The sequence below is a fragment of the Stegostoma tigrinum genome, chromosome 13 (genome assembly GCF_030684315.1).
Source record: "Stegostoma tigrinum isolate sSteTig4 chromosome 13, sSteTig4.hap1, whole genome shotgun sequence".
Lineage (NCBI taxonomy): Eukaryota > Metazoa > Chordata > Chondrichthyes > Orectolobiformes > Stegostomatidae > Stegostoma > Stegostoma tigrinum.
In genome coordinates this window covers 38,138,950-38,156,951 of record NC_081366.1, presented here as the reverse complement: position 1 = coordinate 38,156,951, position 18,002 = coordinate 38,138,950, and the positions used below count along the sequence as shown (strand labels likewise).

Sequence of the window (18,002 nt, the reverse complement as noted above, 5' to 3'; positions counted from 1 at the left end):
CGCAATAATTTCTTTCGCATTTCAATGAGTTGATTGAATACTTTCTCTTACAGAATAAATAAAAGTGTTTTTTTAATAATTTTATTGAATAACATTGTTGCGTTTCATAGCTCCTCGCATTAGTATGGGTACGGAAGGCAATGGAGTACATCTTCTCAAAACATGACTTAAGCTGGCTTGATGGTACAATGCCAGAGAAAGAGAACAAAGTACTAGAAGATAAGAAATCAGAGAAAGCAGTTTCAAGCAATGAAAGTGAAGATGTGAGTAATTTTTGTTAATTTTATCTTAATACAGAAATTTTACAGATGTGAAGCTTGAGATCTTTGCAGCCACCTAGTGGCAATTTAATCCCCCTCATACTGTAAGCAGGTTATGATTGAGTTGAGCAATTATTTCCCTTCAACAGATGTATTTTATTATTATTTCTAAGAATCACAGACTAGCTTAGAATTTGATTAAATCATGGGTCTTCTCTAACATCTGAGCACATTTCAGCCATGTGCATGTTCTGATCTGACAACACACAAAAAGTCCAGTACAAAAATGATCATTTAACTGCATCTTTGCCGCAGTGTCATGAAAATGTCTTCTATTCCAAAAAACACAATCATACTAATTATTGTGAATCTTTCATGTCAACACCTGAGTCATTTGTCAAGATGTATATTATATCTATATAATGTCTGCACTGCTGCGCTACTCCAGAACATAAAGGGAATTTTCCTTATTTTTGAAGTTGAAATTTTTAGTGTAAATTCAAAGAAAAAGCCTGCAACTGCTCTGAATGACAATCATATATGATGAGTAAAATTTCAGGATTAAGCACTGCGCTTTTGTTTAGTAGTGAAGTGGTAGTGTTCTTCTTTAGGGAAGTTGACCAAGTGTATTTACCTTGTATTTCCAAAATATGCTGGAAAGGTTTGTGCAGAATTTTGACTTGTGAAAAGCCAGTAATAATCATCCTTGTAAGAAAATTCTACGTGAATTTTGATGTTTCAGCTGTGGAGGTCTTATTGTGTAGTAGAACATGGCAGTTGTTTGCAACATGAGCCTCAAATTTAACTTTGGGTATGTTCAGGGAAAGGTGTCAAATAAACCTCTTTGAGTATCTGAATATGAGGACTAGGTCATTCTATTAGCCAGATCTAATTGATATTTTTCTGTGCTCTATCCTGCTGGAAACCACTGGGAATGATATAAGAGCCAGTGATAGGAAATTGAGTAAGGAATTGATGCTAATCAGGGCCAATAGCCAGCAGAGTAAATTTGGGGAGTGGGGAATGGCTTTAGGGATGAAGAAAGGGAATGCCAGTGAAGAGGAAGACTGAGGCTTCTAATCTTGGTGCTCTTGCTTCTCCTAGTCCACAACAAGCCTTAAGAAAATGTAAAAATGGGCTTCTCACTGGCCTGATGCTACCACCAACTTGTTCACACTCCACATATGAACAAATTTCTGAATTTAATATTGTATCGCACCCTAGCTCAGTGCAGATAAAGCTGTTGAAACTGTTATGAGCTCATAGTCTTGTGATGGTTACAAGGGTTAAAATTTGTATTTAATATTATGAGTCAAAATTATTAGCGCAATAATTTCTTTTGCATTTCAATGAGTTGACTGAATACTTTCTCTCACAGAATAAATGAAAGTTTTTTTTAATAATTTTATTGAATAACAATGTTGTGTTTCATAGCTCCGCACATTAGTATGAGTACGGAATGCAACGAAGTACATCTTCTCAAAACATGACCTAAGCTGGCTTGATGGTACAATGCCCGAGAAAGAGAACAAAGTACTAGAAGATCAGAAGGCATTCATTGAACTGAGTGTAGGATGAATGTTTGCAGTGAGAGCCTTGTGGCAGAGGTCACATGACTATGGAAAACCAGGAACCATGTTCATTCAGCATTACATTTCAATCTCCTTTTCAATACAAAGAAACAAAATTACATGCATTATCATTCACACTATGAGTCACCTAAATTACCCATTACGCACAAAACTGTACTCATGTATTCACAGTTCATTCTTCTCATCAGTCTCTGCAGATGCATAGTCTTTAAATCATGTCAGTTCCTTAATGGTGTTTACGTGTATTGTCATTGCCTATTCATCTAGGTGATACTACTTCACCAGGAAGCATAATTCTGCCTCACTTATTGCTGAGGTAACTGTTAATTATGTTGTTGGAATGCTGTTGAACTATGGGGTACTGATGTTTGATCTGGACAGCGTTCACTTAGTACTTCTTCTAGCTTCAGTGGCATTTTTTGTTATTGAAAGAGTAGTTTGGGGAGTGGCATGACATTAGCATTTGCAATGTGTTGCTTTCCATGCTTTCTCTACAGACATACTCTCACTGCAGGATCTCTTATGCCTAATTCAATCTTCCCTTTAATTAGATCACTTTTAACTTGTGCAAATTCACTGGATTCTGCAAGATATGCTACTACAGTTGCGAATTGATGAATTTGCGATGGCCCTAAAATTATTATGACAATGAGGACAGTAAATCAAATCAAATCAGTACCCCTATCCCTATATTCACAGCACAGTAAAACTCAAGCATGCAGTGTTCCTTAAAATTGGCCCAAGGTTTCCTAATCAGACTTTAAGAATGACAGACATCATACACCAGGTTTATAGGTCAAACACAAATTAACAATTTATTATAAGTACTGTAACTTTACCAGAGCAATGCTAAACAAGGTAATCTAATTCCTGTTTATGATTGAAACCCAATCTTCCTTGAAAGTAGCCACCACTCACACACAAATAGACGGACGCAGTTAAGGGATAAATTGAAAGAAGCCTAAAGGAGATGAAACTGGAAAGTTCACTTTAGTATTTTCAATGATGCATTGTATCACAGGCACATGGAATTGTATCTTGCTTGATTTTTGACGACACTGTTCAATGCAAATAGCTTCCAGTGGGCTCCAAGGAATATTCATTTATTTCCTATAACTGGTATTCTATTCTTCAAACTTCTAATATTTTGATACTGAGAGGATAGCTAGAGCGTAGTCAAAGCTCCGCTTTCCTGCAGGTTACACAGTCACAGCCTTTCTGTCTGAAAACACAGTTCAAACCAGTTCGAACTTTGGTTTCTTTTTATGTTTTGTCCAGGATTCTTTTTATTAGAATGGTTGGCACAGGCCTCCCTGTTATGGTTACTTTTAACATCCAAACATTTGCCAGCCATTGAGCATAATGCATCTCCTAAGCTAAAACATCTACAGATTTCTTTTGAACAATAATCCATCTGCAATTAACTTCCCAGGCCGGTTTATTTTACAGATGTGTTTCTTAAAGAAAAAGCAAGCTAGCTGCTGCTGTCAGTACAAATTCACCATCAATCCACAGCTCACCATTCCAACCAAAAATGAGAAATGTAATGAAGATCTCAACAATATTGAACTTGTACCCTTCATCAGTTGTGATCAATTGGGATTCAAAGCACGCCTTCAGGGCTTTCAAAATTTCTGATTTTTTTGTTCTTCGGAGAGATTAAGGGTAGAATACACTTTGTAACAATCTCTACCCAACAATGATGGAAGAGTAGCTACTTGTAGGTGCTATAGTTTGTTAACTATACATGTTACAATTTTGTGTTAATGACCTTGTGTGTAGCAAAACTTCCAGTTCTGCTTCATATGACCAGTCCTTTCGAATGGCGCTGGGAGAGAGAAAATTTCAGCCATTTATTTCTTACCCAGTACTTTCTTCTGTAACTTGCTTTTTTTGTTTCCTCTTTGTGGTTTCCTGTGGATTTTGCCTACTTACAGCAGCTGTGAGCAATCCTATGCTCCAGTCTTTAGTAGCTGTGCTTCTGTTGAGGTCTTCAACACTCAATCTCAGCTCGACTCTGACAAATTTATAGGTGCGTGGATTTACATCCCACTCCTGACACCCTGTTATGAGCTCCCGGGACAATAGTCTTTTTTTTAAGATTCCCTACAGTGTGGAAACAGGCCCTTCGGCCCAACAAGTCCACACCGTCCCTTGAAGCATCACACCCAGACCCATCCCCCTATAATCCGCACACCCCTGAACACTACGGGCAATTTAGCATGGCCGATCCACCTAGCCTGCACATCTTTGGACTGTGGGAGGAAACCAGAGCACCCGGAGGAAACCCACGCAGACACGGGGAGAATGTGCAAACTCCACAGACAGCCGCCCAAGGCAGGAACCGACCCCGGGTCCCTGGCGCTGTGAGGCTGCAGTGCTAATTACTGAGCCACCGTGCCGCCCTTTGTCTTTATTGAACTGCCTTAAGGTTGCTGTCTGAAGTGACTGCCTTGTGACACTGTGACGGCAAACCACAAGGTGCATTGTTACAGTTTTGCAATTTTAACTCAAAGAGGCACCTAATTAAAATAGGAAAGCTCTGCGTGTGCAGGCAACTTCCACCTTGCTGGGGTGCAAGGAGGAAACACAGCGCACAGCCATTCTTGCCTGCCTCCCTTCTGGTTCATTTTGCACAGGGAAGACTCGATTAAAGAGCTGGCCTATAAATACAGAACATTTAGCAGTTCAAAGAATACAACCCAATATTCTGAGTTACAACTGATATATTTCCTACCTATTTACATTTTTCACCATTTTAATTGGGAAAAATAAGCTCTCAACAGAGCTGATCGCTTAAATCCTGAATTGAATCCATGTCAGACAGTCAGCTCTGTTTCACATCTGAGCTCTGAGTTGTAATGTAGCTCATTATGTTTGACAGTCTCTGGTGGCAGATTTTTATTCACAGTGTGTCTCTGGAAAATAGCATATCATTGCTAGGAAATGTTAACAGTAGAGCCTCAGTAAATCGTGTGAATGCTCACTCATTTCTTTCGAAATTAAACATCCCTAAAAGAAAATAAACACCCATTCATACATTTAATGTGTGTGCAATCTGTCTTACTTTGATCGTGAATCTACATGCAAATCTCTCCTCAAAATTAACAGCTTTGTTCTTTAATAAGTGAAACTACGTATCAATTGAATGTAAATAATAGGGAACACTCTTTTACATTAGTTTTATTACATTCAGCTAGCAGACAACTCAGTCACATAGCCGGTCCAGTTGCAAACTGTCTTAACAACAATGTACAGCAGTCATATGTGGCCAACCTGATCTGAAAGATCCACTCTGTCCAATCAAAGATAGAATCAATCCAGTTGTATTCAACCTGTCAGAAATACTTGACCGTCGAACTTTTCCAATGGCAGCCTGACTGAGCACTAGCCAGCTGGAGAAAGTGCAGACAGCAGATGGACCGGTTACATGCAGATTTAGACAGCAGCCAGTCCACTGGTGTGCAGACACATGTACAAGTAGGTGCATTAAATTCAGTCACATGTGCGCTCAGCAGCCAATGTATTCACACATGGAATTGCAAGCTCACTTAAGTCCAAAGAACAGTCAATCTGCTTGTTTAGATCCTCTGGGGTAACTGTCAAATGACAGGAGACAGCATTCGAGAGAAGTAAATGACTGAGAACCAAATCAATTTAGAACAATTCATATAAAATATTCTCTACTTTTTTTTCCAAAAGAAAATCTTTTATGTGATAATATGAAAAGCAATTTTAAAGGGATCCTTAAAAACTTAACAGTTTTAAGGTAATCGACAAGGCAGCCATGGAGTTATATTGAGAATCATTTCATATCGTGTGTGGTTAAACTCTGGAATATGCTGCCTGAGAATGTGGTGAATTCAGACTCAATTGAAGCATTCAAGAAGGAATTAGATTATAATCTGAAAAGGAAGAAGGTGGGGGATCGGCACTAGTTGATTTGTTCATTTGAAGAGCCAGCACAACACAATGGGCCAAATGGCTTTCTGTGCTGTCATAATGCTGCAATTCTGTGACAACATTAAACAATTGTAGTTCAACTTATAGGTATGATTCACATTATTATAATTTTAAGCTTGATTTACTTCACTCAATAATAGATCATGAAGTTGAATCCAGAAATTAATTGATAACTTTCAACTGAAAATATATAAATTTTGATGTCATTGATGAGTTTTAGATGAGAATGCATTTAATCACCACGTGTGTTGCTAAAATACTCAATTTCTCCAATGAATAAAGAAATACTTTCCTTTTGAAGGAGCAATACTGTTTTAAATTTCGCTCACAAGTCTTTCTCCAATTTTTGCCAAGCCACTCAGTATTCCATTATCCTGTACTCAAGGATCAACCCTTTGCTTTTACTTGTGTAAACTACCAGCTTAAAGCTTGAATTACACAATGAGGTAAAGAAAACATGAAATATCTTGCCTGTAAAACTAAGACCATCTGTGCAGCTCATTTTTCTTCTTTTAATACTTTTTTCTTTTCTTTCCATCAAACTGCCCATCACAGCCTACTACCCTTCTAGTTGAAGCCCCTCATCATTTTCCAGTTTCTCCTTTAAATATTCCAACATGCCAGATGTGGATTTACCCTTAAATAATCCACATTCCCTGGTTCTTGCCTTAAATTGTCATAGTCAGCCTTCCCCAAATTTAGTACTTTCACCTGAGCACTACTCTTGTCCTTATGCATAAGTAACTTAAAACTTACAGAATTGCGATCGCTGTTCCCAAAATGCTCCCCCACTGAATCTCCAACCATCTGGCTGGGCTCATTCCCCATGCCAGGTCTAGTATGGCCCCTTCCCTAGTGGACTATTTACACATTGTTTTGAGAAACCAGCCTGGGCACACCTAACAAATTCTCCCCTATCCAAACCACCAACACTAAGAGACTTCCTCACCATCATACCAAGGCTCCTTGGAGAGCACCTTCCTGACATGTGACCTTTATCACTCAGAAGGAGAAGGGCAGCAGATGCCTGAGAACATGATCACCTACCAGTTCCCCTATAAGCCAGAGACCACCCTGATTTGGAACTATATTCCCATTCCGTAATTGTTGTAGGATCAAAATTTTGCAAGTCCCTTGATAGTTTACCAACACATGAAGGTATTCAAGAATGCAGCTCTTCATCGTTGTCATGAGAATAAATAGTGATGGAATGTAAACTCTGATCGAGCCAATGAGGCCCATATCCCATGAGTCAATATAAAGAAAGTTATTGTTCCTGATCCCATCTCAAAATTGCCCACAAAAGTGGTATTAAAGGTGGTATTATTAGTTGTGGCACTCCCATGATTATGTGATATGTGTAAGCCTTGTAAACTTGCATGTGAAGGCTTATAAATTCACAAAAATGCTATTAAGCTCTTGATGCTTATGGATCCATATTCTGGTGTAAATCAGTGCTGTCAGAACTACAACAAAAGAATTAATATTTTGTGTGAATTACATCATTAGTTCTAAACAGATGAAATTGTGGTTTAAAGTTGAATTTAATGTGAATTATTTTCTTCCTTTTTAGTCTGAATACCTATACTTACAAAAAGGTCGTGATATAAATATCTCTGTGAATTGAAGAAAAAGATGGTAAGTCAACCACCAAACCAGTTCATCACCACTTGCAAGTCTTGTGCACGTAATCTTTTGACTATGAAATCATGTCTCACAGTAAAAATAAAACACATCGAATCACTGAAAAACATTTCTTGATGTAAATGAAGTTTTGAATTGGAATTCTGATGTATACCATGTCATTTACAAAAATAACTATCTGTTGAAAATCTATCCATTTATTTGTATAAATTACTTTGTTCACATTTTCATTACATTTATATAGGATTAACGTTCCAAAATACCATTGTGTCACCATAAATTCTTAGATTAGATTTAGTATATTTCATTTTCTGTGAAATTTTGGAGGTGGTACCTTTAAATACCAACAGTGCATAGGCTGTACAGAGTGTAAACTCCAAGAAGGCAAGCCAGGGAAGTGGATCAGGCCACGTGAAAAGGATTGTGACTCTGTTTTGCATGGAGCATCCATATGAATTCAACGTGTGGCAATAGTAATTGATCTTCTTTTGCTCCATTATCTTTTGCCTTCACATCTGCTGATTCATAATGGAGTGTATATTTGCACTCAGTAATCATCGACCCCATCTGAAGTACTCTGCTTTGGTTTGGATGCTGTGCCTCAGGAAAGATATGACATTCTTAGACAAGTTGCAGCATAACAGTCAGAATGAATTGCATAAACTTGATTCATACTCCCTTGTATTAGGCTTAACCGAGGGAGTTTGCTGGAAACCACACCAGACTATTCCTGGAGTTATCACAAAAGTTAATGAAACTACAGAAGCACACAAAAATTCCCTAATTTACTTGCTTTTCGACCCAGGTGCGCAAAAAGTATGGGCCAGGTTGTTGTGCAACAAGAATTACTATTTGCTACAAGTAAATTGACTCAAGCTACAAGTGTTGAACTGTCAGCATATAACTTTACTCATTTAAACTCCAATCCCCTTACACACTCCCTCTGTCACACATACATGCACATACACATACACACACGCATGCACATACATGCACATATGCACACATACTGAAGTGTATATGTACATTATGGACAGAGGGTAAACAGGTCAGTTGTCTCTGCTCACAAGGATCTGATCAGAAATCACATGACACCAGGTCATAGTCCAACACAAGCTTAAAAACACAAGCTTTCATAGCCTCACTCCTTCTTCAGGTATTTGTGAGAGAAGTGGCATCAGACAGAGAATTTATATGTAAAAGATCAAAGGATCACGCCACTGATGAAAATGTGTTAAACCTAAGATGCTGTTCAATCTTTAATCAGTTAGAAGGTTTTAATTGTTTAATATGTACATGTAGATGTCCAAATTTCTTTCAAGTCACTGTCCTGAGAGAACTAAAGGTTTTATCAGTGTACACAAGAGGTGACATTTCAGGTCAGACAATGCATGTTAGGTGTAAGGATCTGCTGAGATTATTCTTGTGCTGATCAAGACGCTACTTCCTTGTCTTCTGCAGATGTTTTACAGGAGGTATATGGGCAGATTCACACTTGTTAGATCAAAGTCTTGGCTTACAACAACAATTGGAGGGAAGATTAACTGGTTTTCTTTGGGCTGAAAATAGCATTTACGGTAGGGAAGAGAGGGAATGTCTGAGCTGGTGGTGATCTGAGGGCATCTCACTGTCTTGTTCACAGTCCCCAAGCTCTTTGGATACCTTTGAACCAATTGCATAGCTGTTGGGAGACAGAAGGCCTTTTGTCATTTATAACTGATCATTAGCCCACCGACCAATTAACTACTTGTTGGCAATTAAATCTCAATTTGTTTTTAATCCTACAGCTTCAGCTCTTTTGCAAACTACACTCCAACTGCTGATGGAACCATCAGTCTTTCTAAAAACAGTGTTTACAATGAGTGTCAGGTTACTTCCTTGCAAAACATTCAGCAATCAGTGATATTAATACATTTCCTTTCTTATTTCAGTCCATGATTAAAAACACAGAAAAATAAAAGGACATTGTCTTTACACTTAGAGTCATACTTCACGGAAATGGACCCTTCGGTCTAACCAATCCATGCTGACCATGTTCCCAAACTAAACTAGTCCAACCTGCCTGCATTTGGCCCATTTCCCTCCCAACCTTTCCTGTTCATGAACTTATCCTAATGTCTTTTAAACATTGTAACTGCACCTGCATCCATCACTTTCTCAGGCAGTTCGTTCCAAATGTGAACCACTCTCTGTATGAAAGATTTGCCCCTCATGTCCTCTTTAAATCTTTCTCCTCTCACCTTAAAAATATGCTCCCACCCTGGAGAAAAGACCCTTGTCATTCACCTTATTTACGCCCATCATGATTTTATTAACCTCAATAAGGTTACCTTCAACCTCCTACACTCCAGTGGAAAAAATCCCAGCCCATCCAGCTTTTCTTTATAACTCAAATTTTCCATACCCAGCAACATCCTGGTACATCCCTTCTGAACCCTCTATGGCTTAATAGTATCCTTCCTATAACAGAGCGACCAGAACTGGTCACAGTACTTCAGAAAAGGCCTCACCACCTCCTGTACAACCGCAACATGACATCCCAACTCCTATACTCAAAGGACTGAGCAATGAATGCAAGTGTGCTAAATGCCTTCTTTACCACCCTCTCTGCTTGTGACACAAATTTCAAAGAATTATGTACCTGAATGCCTAGGTCTCTCTGTTTCACAAACTACCCAGAGCCAATTTAGAAGGTTCAGGAATTATCTCATTGAATCTGTTAAAACTATGCAATAACTAGATTCAATAAAGAAAATGCAGAAAATCAATTTCCTCTTGTGGGAGGATCCAGAACAAAGGGGAATAATTCTTATATTAGTATAGGGCTAAAATCAGGGGCCATTTGTTCACAGAAAAGGAAGTGGAAATTTGGAGGTGATCTTTACAAAAGATCATGAATGCTGGATCAACTGATATTTTCAAGACACAGATTGGTAGATTTTTGTTAGGTAAAGCTACTAAGTGATATGGAGCAAGGAACAAGCAAATGATGTACTGGAATTGTGGAAGAGGCTCATGGAGTTATATGGTCTACTCCTGCACTTAGAACATTAATTGAATAAAATAATTAATAATGGGCAATTAGTAGTATTTTAAGCAATAATGTTAACATACCAGACTACTTTTATCATTTGTAGCTTTTTCCAAAAACATTCAAACTGTTGCAGTTCTAGCTTTTATCACACTCAAATCCACACTCTATATCCTGAACTTTGTCAAATCATTTGAGAGACAGTTTGGAGAAAAGATCAGATTGCTAACCATGAAGAAAAGATCATCAGAGATAAGTTACTCCATTGGAGTAAAAAACACATTAAGGTTGTCTCATGAAATCTGCTGGTAGGGTCATAGGACCAAGTAGCTGTGCTGTAGTTGTACTTCTATATATATATATATATATATATACTGTCGCACTCAAATTTCCATTTGACGAGCTTTTGTTATCTTGCTTAACTCATTTACAATGGCTGTCTCTATTGCTTATCCAATTAATATCTTAAATTATACAATGTTGGGAGTACTATATTAAGGCAATATGTGGTAAGAATAAGGAAAGCAACATTCCAACTCAAATGGAAACTATTGGAGATATTTTTGTACAATCATTCATGTCAGTTGAGTGAGAAATTTGTCTCCCAGGATTGTCATCAGAATCAAGAACAAATCATTTTTAAACCCTGGGTTACAGGGTTGTAAAAGGAATTGTAAAGTTGGTGCATTTAAACTTAAACTTGGATGCCCTGTCATCTGATTTTTGTTATTAAGCTTCCACAGTCAGCGAAATGTAGAGATTTGTGAGCGCTCCAGGCCAAGCACAGCACAGAGGCAATATGTGAGTCTGGCAGCAGATAAACTGAAGAGGTCCACCCGAAATTACAATTCAGCACTCAAACCAGTACATTAGAGAGCTGCAGCAGTTAGCGGTTTGACAGTTGTTCTTGTGTGAAAAACTGAAAGCTGCAATAGAAGACAATAAAAACAATGGCAAAGCACATCCATGTATCATATATGTGTGTCACAGAAACAGGCTATGCAGATCAAAGCAGTCCATACTACTGCTAATGCTTCGCTTAAGCCACCTGCCATCTTTTTTGATCAACCACTGTGACTGTATCTGTTCCCTTTACCCTCTTTTGCTTGATTAATTCTTTCTTAAAGTATCCATATTATTCTCTTCAACCATTCCATGTGGAAGTGGCGTTAACATTCTTACCATTTCTTCAGTAAAGACATTTCTTATGAATTCCCTGCTGGATTTCTTGGTGATTTTGTTTTATCTTTGGCGTCTAGTTACCTTCTTCCTCATGATATCTTTAGAGATCACTAACTTTAAAGAGAAATTTGACACCCAGTTATTAATTGGAAGAAATAGTAGTAAGATCTGAACTTTGGTGAGAACATTAACATAACTGTCGTGATGAAGTTTCACAAGATAGTATTAATTACAAACTTGTGTTCTAAAATGGACAGAACTATGTAGAGCTTTAAACTTGATTTTCATTTCTATGTTGCATGTCTTAAGAAGGGAGGACACAGTTTTAGTTACAATTTTGATTATTCTGTGAATTGTGCAAGTTGGCGGAAAAGTTGATGATGTGTATTTAAGTGAATCTTTAAAAAAATCATCTTGAGGTGAATACTTCAATGCTTTGGGAAACGAGTAGAAGAGAAGAAAACATTGCGTTCTTGCCAAGTAACAAGGTGTCCTTTGACAATGGAAACAGATACAGCAACAAGTTGTGATCAGAGATAATGGGAACTGCAGATGCTGGAGAATCCGAGATAACAAAGTGTGAAGCTGGATGAACACAGCAGGCCCAGCAGTATCTTAGGAGCACAAAAGCTGACGTTTCGGGCCTAGAGCCTTCAGTGGAGAGGGGGATGGGGAGAGGGTTCTGAAATAAATAGGGAGAGAGGGGGAGGCGGACCGAAGATGGATAGAGGAGAAGATAGGTGGAGAGGAGAGTATAGGTGGGGACCGCTTTGCAGAACACCTCTGCTTGTTTTGCAATAAACAACTGCACCTCCCAGTCGCGAACCATCTTAACTCCCCCTCCCATTTCTTAGATGACATGTCCATCATGGGCCTCCTGCAGTGCCACAATGATGCCACCCGAAGGTTGCAGGAACAGCAACTCATATTCTGCTTGGGAACCCTGCAGCCCAATGGAATCAATGTGGACTTCACAAGCTTCAAAATCTCCCCTTCCCCCACTGCATCCCAAAACCAGCCCAGCTCGTCCCCTCCCCCCACTGCATCCCAAAACCCGCCCAGCTCATCCCCGTCTCCTAACCTGTTCTTCCTCTCACCTATCCCCTCCTCCCACATCAAGCCGCACCTCCATTTCCTACCTACTAACCTCATCCCGTCTCCTTGACCTGTCCATCCTCCCTGGACTGACCTATCCCCTCCCTACCTCCCCACCTATATTCTCCTCTCCACCTATCTTCTCCTCTATTCATCTTTGGTCCGCCTCCCCCTCTCTCCCTATTTATTTCAGAACCCTCTCCCCATCCCCCTCTCTGCTGAAGGCTCTAGGCCCGAAATGTCAGCTTTTGTGCTCCTAAGATGCTGCTTGGCCTGCAGTGTTCATCCAGCTCCACACTTTGTTATCACAGAAACAAGTTTCTTTTTTGAAAAAGAGAAGCATCTGGAAAATTAATGATTGAGCAATATGCTGGTTTCTATCAAAGAGAACAGGTCTATGGCAGCAAACATGCTGTCAACTTAGCATTCTCTAATGCTGTTTGGGTTGAAAAGAAGTCTTATTGGTTAGTAAGAGAAAACCTCCAGAAACAGAGGGCCACAGAAGAGGAGTTTAAAGAATCCAAGTTAAGAAATAAATGATCTATGTTATCAGTTTATTTAAGGGTATTTGGAACAGACATTGATCAAAATAAATGTCAACATTTGTGAAAGAAACCAAGTACCACTGTACCCACTGAGCAAGGAACTTTAAAATGGAAACAGGATGACCCTTCATTGATTTTTACATATATGTAAGGTTGTAGTTGAGGATAAAACAGTTCTGTAACTCATGCTGATATGTGTAATAAGGCCATTTCAAATATTTTTACTATTGTATAAAATAGCTTTTCTTTCTTTAGTGTTCTTCTTTTGTTAAGAGCGCATTAGCAGACTCTTGCAAAGATATTCCATTACTGGCCACAATGGTAAACAGTAGCAAAAGTAAAACTTATGATCTGTCAAGCCAGGATTCTGATTCACCCAGGATTTCCATCAGCTGGAATTATAGGGCTATATACAAGCAATGCTGAGGTATTGTGGCAGTCTGCAGACTCTGGTCCCAGTTCCATGTGACCTAACGGCATTGTGACAAAACTCCTTCTGCACATGTTCACTAGCTATTCTTACATCAAAGGTATAGTTAATCTTTCAATCCAGAAATTGTACAAGATTTCACATTTTTCTTTGAAAACAAACTTTACTGCATGTAAGAATTATCAAACAAATTAAGCACTATTAAAATTAATAATATAGTTTGTCAAGACTTGAAGTGTAAATTCAGTTCCCTTTTTATCAACTAACTCTTCGTGAAATTCTTTTTATGTGTTACAAAATCTTGAGCGTCAGTTCATGTCTCCTGTTGGAATTCAAACCAAGCGTACCAGACCTCTTAAGAATCTACTAGCATTTTCCCTCAGTGTCTCAGTCATTCTCCGAGGTAGACAATTTTACTGGGACCCTTACAGTAGATTTTGGTTATGTGATCCTTGAACTTTCCTTCAAAATCCAATGAATGTGAATGTTTTTGCTCAAAATTTGCCCTCACTGTATTCCTCCTTAGTGATATACAAATTAGGAACACCCCTAGTTCCTCATAACCATGATAGTCTTTGCCCTGACTTTGAACCAGCACTGTTACTATTTTCAGTGCGGGTGGACTGAGGAAACAATTCTGGTTCATGATAACAAAGTGTGAAGCTGGATGAACACAGCAGGCCAAGCAGCATCTCAGGAGCACAAAAGCTGATGTTTCGGGCCTAGACCCTTTTGATTCCTTGAACTAGACGTTTCCAGCCTTTTTCAGGACAGGCTGGGAGGTGAATGGGGTGCCATAAAATACTAAGGAAAGGAAGGGAATGGAGTGCAGTCATCTTTTTGCAGCCAGAGTGTTTTACCAATAATGTGAAAAGCCAGTTGTACCACTTAAGAGCCTTTTTCAACAACCTCAGGCATTGTACCAGTGATGGGTAGTCTACCATTGCACAGGGAGACCACCTGATAAATCTTGCAAGCTCTGGCAGTTTGGGGGCTGTTCTGTTCTAGCACCCTGTGGGAAGGGACGGCTGCCCTTAGGAATGTGGCAGTGCACTGTTATAGTTTCAATATTTTCTGATCAACCTGTTCAAAGATGTTATTATATATCTCTGGTGCAGGTGGGACTTGAACTCAGGCCTCCTGGTTCAGAGGTAGGGACACTATTGCTGCTCCATAAAGACTTTCCAGTCCCTGGTTTTATTTTCCAGTCTGCATGTTCAAAGTTATTATCTCACGCCTCTAGATCAGGTGGGACTTGAACCGGGGCCTCTTAATTCAAAGGTGATGATGGTGTCATTGTGCCACAAGACCCCAATCCATCAGTGGTTTTTATCTATTTTTCTAATCAACCTATTCAGAGTTGCTATCTCACATCTCTAGAGCAGGTGGGATGTGAACCCAGGTCTCTCAGTCTAGGGTTTGGGACACTACTACTGTGCTACAAGATCTGTGCTACTCCATCCTTGATATTTATCCTAGTTATACTTCTTTGTAGCAGTTGGGTAGAACTAAGTGGTGAGTTTGAGTTATTTTACCAGACAATTGAAAGTTAACTTCCTTATTTTGGACCAGTGACTCATATCATCTGGTCTGGGAAAGGATGGCAAATTTTATTCCTTAAATGGCATTTGTAAACTGGAGAAATAGGTTTTAATAAAAATTCAGTTGTTTTATGAGCATCATTACCAATACTTCTGTGAATAGTACTGATATTACCAGCATAGCTCGTAGGTCTAATTTTGAGAGGGCAGCAAGGTTTCTATTCGACATCTGAATAAATTAACACACTTACGCTTTAATTCCCCCTCGCTAAAACAGAATTTCTCAAAGTTAATAAATTACAAAATATAAACAAACATCAATAAAATACAAATACATTAAATTTGTGTACAGTTGGATTAACTGCTGCTTACAATTTATCAGATATTATCCATGGCTTAGTTGTTGTCTGTTTCCATTTTAATAGGTGAGCACTCTGTGAAGAGTGAAGGCACAGTGAAAGGCAAGCTCAATGTTGATATCAAGAAGAAAACTCTGGAAGAAGTAAAAGAGGATTGTTTTGGTTTGACAACAAAAACTAACTTCCCATTACACTGTACACAAAAATGACCCTTCATTATTCCTTTGAGTTGAAAAGCAACCATGAACAAGTTCATCTTCGTTATAAATATTTCACTTTGATGTTTTAAATTAGTATTATCTTTAGCTGATAATGTACATCCTTGTACTGAAATAAATACAACCTTTCATTGGCCTCACTTACTGACAATGGAATATTACAGAAGTGAAATATCTTGGTTTGCATCATTATTTGGATGTAATTTCAATACAATGGAATTCCTAGGGTTTAATGAGCAAGAGAAAGCATGACTTATTGAGAATTTTTAAAAATGATTTAAGTAATTCAAATCTTACCTACATCTTTCCTAGCGTGCACCAAGTCCTGTTCACTCATCATCCAGTGCTTGCTGATCTACATTTACTCCAGTTTAGTATTGTCTTCATTTTACAGTTCTTATCTTTGTTTTTAAGTCAATCTGTGGCCTTGTGCCTTGTCCTTCTCTTTTTCTGTAGTCTCCTCCAACGATAACTGCCAAGATATTTGCAATACTTGTTGTTTTAGTCTCTGGAGCAGCCCTGATTTTAATTGGTTCACTCATGGTGACTGTGCCTTTTCGTTGCCTTAAGCTTTACCATTTTCTCACTAAACTTCTCCATGTCTCTATCAAACTTTACAACTTTTAAGATAATCCTTAATATCTTTGACCAAGCTCTTGGTCGTCTGTTCTAACATCACCAATGTGGTTTCATTTTATGTTTCATTTTATAATAGTACCACGAAGTTCTTGGGATATTTCATCAAATTAAAGGCACTATATAAATATAGCTGTCGTTATTGTAAAAAAATTATTATGATGTTGCCAGGAATGAGTATTTGCATGTGTGAACATCTGGTTGAGAATTTGAATTTATCTCTCCCACAAGAGCTGAGGTTATGGGTGACCCGATAATGGTCTTCAGGATTCAAAAAAAGCATTGTTTCCAATAATATGGCTACATGAGAGCTCACACTTAAGGTTATCATAAAAAAGTTAAAGTGGAGATAGGGAAAAATATATCTTTGCACAATTGGGTGGGAATTGTGGAATTCTTGATCACAGTTGGTTGGTGCAGCAGAATATACATTATTTTAAAAGGAATTAATTCTGTTTTTCTGAGGGACAAAAAAATTAGTGTATTGGGATGTGTGGAGCAAATGTAATTGTAGAATTATATGGAAAAAGACACTAGTATACACTTGATGCATCCTTTGGCTTACTTCTGTGTTGTATCATGCTGAGTAGAACGTGTAATGTAATTTTAGCCTTTTGTATTTTACGTATGAATTTTTGGAAATCATATGTCTCTAATTGGACTCTATATATGTGTCGAAGTTGAATTAAAGTACATTTATAGATTTGCTGGTCTGAATATTTTGTCAACCATATTATTGATACTTATTTAAAGCACACTGAAATTATTTTTTAAATTGTTTGGCATGCTTTTTGATGAATCATGGTTGTTTACATCTATATTTATGCATAGATTTTCAGTCTGATTAACCAAAACACATTGAGTTGCAATTGTGTGAACAGAACCATGAATTTATGGCAATTAACTCTTTGAGTTATTGTCAGTTACTGAGTGCTTCTATTGGAATGCATGGGAAAACTAGGTAACATGACATTGTATGAACTTGCATAGGGATGACATACAGTATATAGAGTGAATGCCTTTTTCTTCATGATTTTTACATTGTTGATTTAATCAAATAAATAAAAATATCTACTATAAACTTGTTTTTATGTTTTGGTCTGATGTGCTTAATAACACTCAAGAAGCTTGGCACTATTTAAGACAAAGCAGTCTACTTTCCTGACTCACTATCCATCATCTCATTCATTCCTTCCTGTATCAATGCACAGCAGCAACAATGTGCACCATCTGCAAGATATGGGGCTGCAATTCTCCAACATCCTTTCAAGCATGCCCAATAGCACTATGGATGTACCTGCATCACATTGACTGCAACAGTTCAAGATGGAATCTCCCCATCAACTTCTCAAGATCAATTAATGATAGGCAACTACTGCTATCATAGCCGGTGATATTCCTTTTCTAAGATTGAGTTATAAAGTTTTTGGAATCAAATCTGGCATTTAAAAATTAACATGTAATTCACTTTATGCTGCTGCTTGTCACTCCTGCCAGAGATCTGCT

The 18,002-nt window shown here is 38.2% G+C and overlaps 1 protein-coding gene across 1 annotated transcript in view; it reads left to right on the top strand.

Annotated features, from left to right (window-relative positions):
* LOC125458382 (electrogenic sodium bicarbonate cotransporter 1-like) overlaps positions 1-17,510 on the top strand; it is a 111,896-nt gene extending 94,386 nt beyond the window's left edge. The window contains exons 20-22 of the mRNA XM_059650690.1: positions 111-263; positions 7,389-7,453; positions 15,709-17,510. Coding sequence (XP_059506673.1) covers positions 111-263; positions 7,389-7,442 — 207 coding nt within the window. The 3' untranslated portion in view covers positions 7,443-7,453; positions 15,709-17,510. The remainder of the gene's footprint in view (positions 1-110; positions 264-7,388; positions 7,454-15,708) is intronic.
* The last annotated feature ends 492 nt before the right edge of the window (positions 17,511-18,002 follow it).